The sequence below is a fragment of the Papaver somniferum genome, chromosome 8 (assembly GCF_003573695.1).
Source record: "Papaver somniferum cultivar HN1 chromosome 8, ASM357369v1, whole genome shotgun sequence".
Classification (NCBI taxonomy): domain Eukaryota; kingdom Viridiplantae; phylum Streptophyta; class Magnoliopsida; order Ranunculales; family Papaveraceae; genus Papaver; species Papaver somniferum.
The window spans coordinates 77,297,955-77,306,809 of NC_039365.1; the positions used below are offsets into that span (position 1 = coordinate 77,297,955).

General features: G+C 33.6%; 1 protein-coding gene across 1 annotated transcript; it reads left to right on the plus strand.

The window, feature by feature from the left end:
• Positions 1–3,631: 3,631 nt before the first annotated feature.
• LOC113301665 (B3 domain-containing protein Os03g0120900-like) lies at positions 3,632–6,280 on the plus strand. The gene has a single exon (XM_026550448.1). It carries the CDS (start codon positions 4,395–4,397, stop codon positions 5,808–5,810), a length of 1,416 nt encoding a protein of 471 aa, XP_026406233.1. The 5' UTR covers positions 3,632–4,394; the 3' UTR covers positions 5,811–6,280.
• Positions 6,281–8,855: the final 2,575 nt, after the last annotated feature.

The following is an 8,855-nucleotide window of genomic DNA, read 5'->3' on the forward strand; positions in this document are numbered from 1 at the left end:
TTTGCATGTATGAGCTCGGAGGGGTACTAAGAATAATACAAACCAGATAACAAGAAAAGTCTTCGAATAGAACATTTTTTTGGGCACCACTCTTTTTTGAAGGGACCATGATTTTATTTTAGATAAGGCATTAGAAGTAAACTGAAACCACCTCTTGTCCAAATATTTATGCTATACTCAAACTATCATTTTTACTTAAATAAGCGTAACGATTAGTTAGTGTAATGATTAGTTAAATGATTAAGTTGAGTAATTAGTTTTCAGTGAGGTTAAATTAAGATGTGTGACTTTGAAATGAGGGTTTTAGGTATTAGGATATACTTCAAATTTAGTTAATGTTGTTTGAATTAGCCAAAACTTTCGAAAAAAATAAAATTTTATAAACTGATTTCGGTTTGGTCAATATAGTTCGGCTATGATATCTGAAGAACAGGTAGCCGATTTCCTCTGCAAGTGTAGTTCGGCTAATGTTTCTGAAGACACAGGTAGTCGTACTCAGCTTTAGTGGAGTTTTTTCTTTCAGAGAAAAGTGGTTAGGAGAAAAAAAAATGTGACGTAACCGAACTCAATATATAGGTTTTCAAAGAAAAGTTCGGCTAGGAGAATAAAATTGCGACGTAAACGAAGTCACTATATAGGTTTTCAGAGAAAAGTTCGGTTAGGAAAAAAAATTGCGACGTAACCGAACTAAAAGTTCGGCTAGGAGAAAAAAATTGCGATGCAACCGAACTTTTCTCTGAAAGAACAAACTCCATTAAATCAGAGTTTGGCTAGTTCGATAAAGTTTTTCACATAATCCCTAGCCGAACTTCTCTCTGCAACTTCCATTTTCAACTCATTTTGATGATTACTACTCATTTTTTCAACCAAAAACGAATCACAAGTAATGGGTTTGTGGAACTCTCTTTGAATCGACGACGACAAGGAAGATGGAAGAAGATGAGCCCTCTAAAATAGTGGGTTTGTGAAAAATTAAATTTAATGAGTTTGTTATAATTTTGATTTTGTTAATGATTTTGTTATATATATATATAGTTATTAGGTTAGATATAAATTAAATAGGTAAATGGTAAGTTAGTCATTTCTATTTTTTAGGACACCCCTTACAACTGTATGGTAGATATTCTCATCACATAATGGTCCCCAACAAAAAAGGGTGGCTTTCCAATGCACCATCACCAACAAAGTCCTCGGAAGCCTAGGCCCAAGATTATATTGTGTACTTGAACACATTCACCATCTGATTTGTGGCACTGACTGAATTTTGTTGTCGTAGGTCATTGAGTTTCTTTCTTCGGTATGCACTGAAGAATTGCTCGAGGAGTAAGATTCCGCAGACTTTATCTCGAGTAGAACCTGAAAACAACTGACAATAACGAAGAGTCGTCCAAACCAAAGATCATAAAAAGAAGAAGTAACTAATACAAATGGCATTATGTATATTGTTCGGAAACAGGGAGAAGCTATAGCAACGCGGAATGGATTAATAAAACGTTTCATTTTGATTTTAGTATTGAGACTTGAGAGGATCAATAGAATATGCTAATATTGTCTTTGTAGGACAAGCAGATACTCAAGTTAATTAAGTTATTTCTGTTTGTTTCCGTTTAACGAATTAAAAATAATAAAAAGACAGTTAGATTGGATAACATATATGGTCGAGTGGTCGTTGTGTTGGGAACTTCGGATTGTAGGGCAAACTAGTGTTTATTTACCATATACGAAAGTTACAATTAAAACACAGTTGCTCGATTCAAATTAAATTAATCTGTTTCCTTCATTTTTAATTAATATAATGCTAGTGCACTTGGTAGATAGTTCGTTACGTGGTTTCATAAACAAAATTGATGTCACCCATTGTCATCAAAGTTGACTTAACAAGTCACACCTAAGTGATTCCATTTGTATGCTACTACTACTTTACTGAACCCTAGCCATGGCCGAAATGGAAAAGAGGAGTTACAACAACAATAACCTAACATGTATGTAGCAACTTTCATACAAGAGAACCCTTCTTAGTTTCTATACTTAGTTACACTAGTCTTTCGTTCTAACTTGGGCTAGCTGCACACTTCTCTAGATACAATCTTAACTTGTGAAAACAACTCCATTGTTTTCCTTTTTGTCTTGAACAATGAACGCAGTCAGGGAGGCAGTGATTTTAGAAAGAATTGCATTTTTTTTCTTTTTTCTTTTTTTATGGTGACCGTGTGAAGTCATTCGACTTTTCTTCCGTCTGGAGATAGGGAAAACATTGTCTGTGGTTAGTCCAAAAATTCATCTCCAAAGCTCATGAGCTAACAATGTCATTCCAATGGGCATAATATGTCAGTCTATATGATAACCTCATCCAGTGTTTTAATTTAATTTGCTATGTTCATTTTAGGAAACTCAACAATGATTGAAGGGGTAGGATTTTTTTATTGTATTTTGTTGACACAATCTGGTGTTTAAGATTCGGGGTATAGATATAAATGCATATATATGTTTATATCCCTTTCAAGATTGAGGGCAGCGAAGGGCTTAACCCTTAGAATTAATTGGACCACAATTTTGAATCATGATTCCATATGGGCACATCCAACTATTAGCACAGTTGTGATTTATATGGGTATTTGAGTAGGACTCATGTCATAAAATTTAAAAATAAATTGACATAAATTTAACAATAAGTATACAAGATGAGAATAGTTAATTTTCCCATTTAAGTTAGTTAGTTCCATAATTATTACTGCATTTTTTCTTTGATCGAATTATTGCAATTTTTTCGAAAATATTAACTGTTTGATATGTTTAATACAGTAGTAAACAGAAAACAAAAGCCACTTATTGTACCACGAAATTGAAATTGGGATGAAGAAATTTGATACAAATTTATAAAAATGTGAATATGACCTTACTTTTGATTGAACTGGTCCCAATTTCATCTGGTTTGGTTGGGTGTACCCAACTATATAGACCCAATATCACACATGGATTTTAGGTCATTACAAGTACCAAACCTAAGCTCCCCGACTTGAACTTACGAATTCCATTTTTTCCTGTTGCGATTTTATGTTAGTAATTGAACCACACCAAGAAAGCTTAATAATCTGGTTGTGAAATTATGTTAAAGTTGTCTCTACAGTAAGGTAATATACAATTTTATTATACCTTTGGAAGAAAATATAACAACATTTTGTATGAGTCCATTAATTACATGTGACATGTTTTACCTTAGCATTTCTAAAAGATGAAAAAAAAATCCCGTGTCATTGAAGAAATGCAATAAAAAAAAAAGCTGGGAAAATAGTCTTTGATGTTTGAAGTAAGTGTTTAACTACTAAATCACCTGTTTGTTGAGTGAGTGATTTTGGATAGATTATCGTGAAAAAAACTCTAAACCGAATTTTTCAAAATAAAAAAGAGAATAGAGTACAAGCCGACTAGAATATATGATTTTGTGAAGGCGATTCCAAAGTTGTGTAGTTGGACTATTTATTGATAAAAAAAAATTTGTAATTTTTTTGGGTATTCCATAGGAAAAAAAAGGAAAATCTAGCATGTCCATTTTTTTTATTTAAGACAAGAGAGGAAAGGAGGAATTGGACCAATTATAAAAAATTCACTAAATAGAAACAAAGAAAATTAAATTGCTGGTTTAAAGTCAATATACTTATTCCCACATGAATAGATTTTTATGTATTATTAGAAATGAAATACAAACAAAAAATGTTTTTTTATTTTTATTTTGCAATCTTATCTATCTCTCTTTCGATCAGCTGCAAAAAATCTGTTAATCTCGGAAAATAAAGAATTGATAATCAAATCTTACGAAATATTAGTAAGGACAAGCTCACATGAACCCAACCAGATAATTCATGGGTCCATAGCTAGCTAACTACATATAAAGCTCTCTCTCTCTCAATTCTTTCCTCCTCTTCTCTTCTTTATGATTCCTCTCCTCCCCCCTTCTTCTTCTTCATCATCATCATCATCATCTTCAAATTCTCTTAAGACCCCATGTTTCTGTTTCTCTCTAACTTGTATCTTTGCTAATTAATCAAGAAGAAGAGAAGAAGCTAACGCAAGATTCTCTCTCTCTCTCTTAGGGGTTGTCTCTATTTGTGAGTTGAGCAGTGTTTCTTGGTTGTGCTGGTCAAAGAAGAAGGGCACCGACCTTCATTTTGTTAGTATACTCATCAGAGAAACTCTCTTTTTTCTCCAATTTGGTGGTGGTGGAGGTGTTCACTTCAGGTGGTCTAGCTGCTAGATTATATTCGAAGAAATCATAATCAGAAAATACCTTCTTATCTAGCTAGGTGAGAATTTTACTCTAAATTTTTATTCCGTTTTCTCAATTTTCTTGTCTAGGGGTATTGTACAGTTTCCATCAAAGAAAAAATATTCTTGTTATGGAGTTTGTTAAGGAAAGTAGAGATGGGTTATATAGCGATCATCCTCAGGAAGATCAAGAAGAAGAAGTAGTAATGGCAGATAATAATAGTACAACAACTAAACAACTGTTTTCCTCCTCATCTTCTTCTTCCTTTTCTTCACTCTCTCCATCTTCTTCTTCTTCTCAGTACAAAAATGTTGTTGTTCATCATCACCACCAACAACAGCAGCAACAACAACAACAACAACAGATTCATCAGTTACCAGCTAATTTCTTAAGCGGAATGAGTAATAGCAGTGCTATTGAAGTGATTGGTGAATTCATAGAAAAAGAACACATGTTTGATAAAGTGGTAACACCCAGTGATGTCGGTAAACTAAATCGATTGGTTATACCTAAACAACATGCAGAAAAATATTTCCCTTTAGATTCAGCAGCTAATGAAAAGGGCTTACTTCTAAATTTTGAAGATAGAAGTGGTAAACCATGGAGGTTTAGGTATTCTTATTGGAATAGTAGCCAAAGTTATGTTATGACTAAAGGTTGGAGTAGGTTTGTTAAGGAGAAGAAACTTGACGCGGGAGATATTGTTTCTTTCGAACGAGGAGCCGCCGAATCTTATAAAGATCGATTTTATATCGATTGGAGGCGCAGGCCTCAGGCACCAGATCTATCTCTTCATCATCATCATCATCATCATTCTAACCCTCTTTCTTTCCCAAGAACTGTAATTCCATGGGGTACCACTCATGCTAGACTGTTTTCCCCGCAAAATTTGGCGGTTTCATCATCTACCCGCGATCATTTGCAGTTGAATTATGATCACCATCATCATCAACAGCAACAACAACATTATCATTATCACCAACAACAGCTTCAACAGAGATTATCATCATCGACCAGTAGTACTAGTTATGGTAATTACAGCAATACTAATATGGTTAATAACAATCAACGGCCCGGCTCAGTTGTTTATTCGAGATCATCTTCATCACCAATTACAACAAGAATACCTGATCATCAAGCTCATCATCAACAGCAACAAGTTGGGTTAATGCAGCAGTACACAAGTGGGGATAACCATAATAACATGGCAATGGTTTTCGACTCGGTTCCGGTGGTCCATGGACAAGCTGCAGCTAAGAGAGTTAGGTTGTTCGGAGTGAACCTGGAGTGTCCTATATCAGAGGATGACAATGAATGTGACATTTTATCTTCGACCACCATACCAATGAATACAACGATTGGGGGGTCATCGATTCATACTCATCATCCTCATCATCAAATATTGAACAATCCTTCTCAACCCATTCATTCTGCTCCTCCTCCTCATCTACAATTAAGGGTTTATAATGGAGCCCCACTTCCAACAATGCCAACCGAGTTTCCTAAGAGAGGCAGACCATCTTTGTCTTTCGACTTAGACATATAAGAGACACACAGAAGAAAGTACCAATCAAAAATTAGGTGAACTTGACAGAGAAGGATCATTGTCGAAATTAATCTGCCCATAAGAACAATCATTAATTCAAATAAAGGAAAAGAAGATGAGAGATGACAAGATATAGAGGGTAACCACTTAAGCAATGCAGTTAGGATGCTCGTGAACTGGATTACAATTTCACTCTCGCGTGATAATATGAGGATGAAATTTTAATTAGCTCTCTCTATTTGTTCCTCTCTCACTCAATGGTCTCAAGCTAACAATTGAACACCGATAGATCAACTGCGAAATGCATATCATCAGCAAGCGGTTTATCGATTTCTATTGCAGCTAGTGAATTACTACTACTGAATTGAATGAAGGTTTATCTTGATAATGAGGATATTATTTGTTAGTTACACACATAATATAAGTTTGTGTTTGTTATCAAGTTAATCAAATTAAGTTTTCTTGCATCATTTTATATATAGAGTTTAATATTCTTACATGGACATGGCTCAAGTTCTAGTTTAGCTAGAGACTTTTTGATGGCTACTAATATCATGTCCAAACTGATCTCATCTTTTAGCATATACATTATATAACATATAGCTCTACAGCTCTAATTATTAGATTAATCATCCCCCTATTATCTGATCTTGAAATTCTCCAGACTGTATACCTCTTTTCCATGTTCCATTTCATCATTGAATCAAGTCTTGAACTGCTTAATTTCTTCATTTTTTGGTTATCAACTTCCATCTATTTGATCTAGGTGTTTTATTATTTTTTTCGGTTTTGATGCAAAGATTTGGTGTTTTATTAGAGTACGAGTTTGTTGCTGGTTATTGTTGTTGTTGTAGCCACTTCCTTGGGTATGGTGCTGCTCATCACAGGTGTAGGTGTAGGTGTGGGTGTGGGCAGAAGCCAGAAATATTTGCGGACTACATTAAAAGGTCAGGATTTGCTCTCTCTCTCGCTCTGGAACATTACCTTATACTCATCCCTATATGATTTCTAGTTTTCTACATAAGCAATTTAATTGATTTATAAGATTTTGATATATTCTCTTTTATAATCATCTTGATTTGCTCAACATAAACACATGCAAAATTAACAACCCTAAGATACAAAGTTCTGACAAAACCCTTTGTCTATAAATAAATATTAAATTAATTGGAATTTTAATTCTCTGTTTGTTTAATCCCTTTCAAAAGCCACTCTATATACTAGCTAGGGTTTTCTATTTGAGCTACAGAATTTTATTTCATGTAAATCATGGAATGTTTTGATTTCGGTTTCTTAGCTAGTAAATGAATGCAGCTAATATAGTTAAGAGGGAATTTAAATTCTTAAATGATTAATGAAATGCTAGCTGTTAGTTGTTTGATGAATAATAAACACTGAGACTTAATGTAGACATTTCGTTGCAATTACAAACTAATTAAGGACGACAAGGAGAAATTGTAAATGCAGCAGTAGTCTTAAATAATTTTGAAACTTGATGAGGAGACATAAAGGAATTGAAGTCCATGGAAGTTTTAGAAAATTTTGAACGTACAAAATAACATGAAATTAGGGTTTGTGAACAGAAGTAGTAGAAACCCAACCACAAAAATGTAGCCAAGGCATTACAATACTTTTTTGTTGTTTTTTGAAATACAAGGCAATATAATACGAAGGTTGAAAAACCTTATACTCTCAACACATATAATTCATCTAAAATCATCTGTCGTAGCTAACTTCAAATAGAATTAGCAACATTGATTGAACCAACCGCGGAGCAAAGGTCTTCGTTACTACGTATAGATCTTACCAACAGTAATCCAAATCCAAAGCTTTTATGTTTTCATTTTTATTTTTGTAGATATGAGACGTTTTATCCATTTGCATTCACTTACATGTATAAAATTCATTGCTTATTTGTTGAGTGTTAGTTTTGATCATACTCATCCATCGATATATTTAAAATTTGGAGGCCAATGTAAATCCAAGTTTTTCAATCGAATTAAGGTCGTATACTGTATGTCATTGCTAATGTTAAGGCGTATAAACTTTCATTGTGGAACCACGAGTATGGTAAAACTTTACTTAGAAAGGTACTAAAAATAATTTACGACCCAAAACGAACACTGCTCATGTTTAATTGCAATTATGGAGTACACATTGTTTGGTATCATATGTGGTTTGATTGTTCTGCAAGTTTCTTGAATTCTATTAAGTCGTACTAATTCTGCTCAACAACATGTTTACAGATAATATTCATCGCCTGTCTCCAGTATTAGGGACATAATTCTCTTCTATGATGAAGCATTTAAAGATGCAAACATATATGTAGGAAAGTAGGTAACATTTGGGTCTCAACTGGTTTGATGATCAATATACTCAGCAGGAATACTACTACATATATGCAAATAAACCAAGCTAGCCTTTTTCATTCTCTTCTGTTATATATATATGCAGCATTGTTATTGGTTTGTCACCAAGTTAGAGAGCCATAGTATAACTAGTTAACCGTGGGTGATTCCTTTTCCATGTATCTTAATGATTATTTCCTAACACATTAGACTTTTTATAGAAGGAACATACAGTTATACTTATTATAGAGAGTTCGTGTCCATAAACAATGTATATATACCCCCATCTCTACATAGAATCCCTGTCGAATTTTCCGACTATTAGGATTATAATTCTTTGCATGTTGTGCATAGAACCCCTGTTGAATTCCGACTAATATAGGATTATACTCCATTATTTGCATAGAAAGATGATAAAATCCGACTAATATAGGATTATAATTATTTGCATAGAAAGATGATAAAGTTTTACTTGATAAATAATTTATTATGGCTTTATCGTATTTCAGCAAACTTTCAAGGAATTCCATTCAAATCCAACGTAGTGTTTAGGGGTTAGAATAGTTTTGATTAACATACACTTGGCCAGTTTAAAATGTAGTGTCAAAATGTTGTATCCATTCTTGCTTCGTCTTTCCATTAAATATGAATGTTCATTTTTTACTATGTCAAGATTTTACTAAAAATGGTTCTGATG

Excerpts from the sequence above, each read along its gene's own strand:
- LOC113301665 (XM_026550448.1), top strand. The coding sequence starts at position 4,395 with ATGGAGTTTGTTAAGGAAAGTAGAGATGGGTTATATAGCGATCATCCT.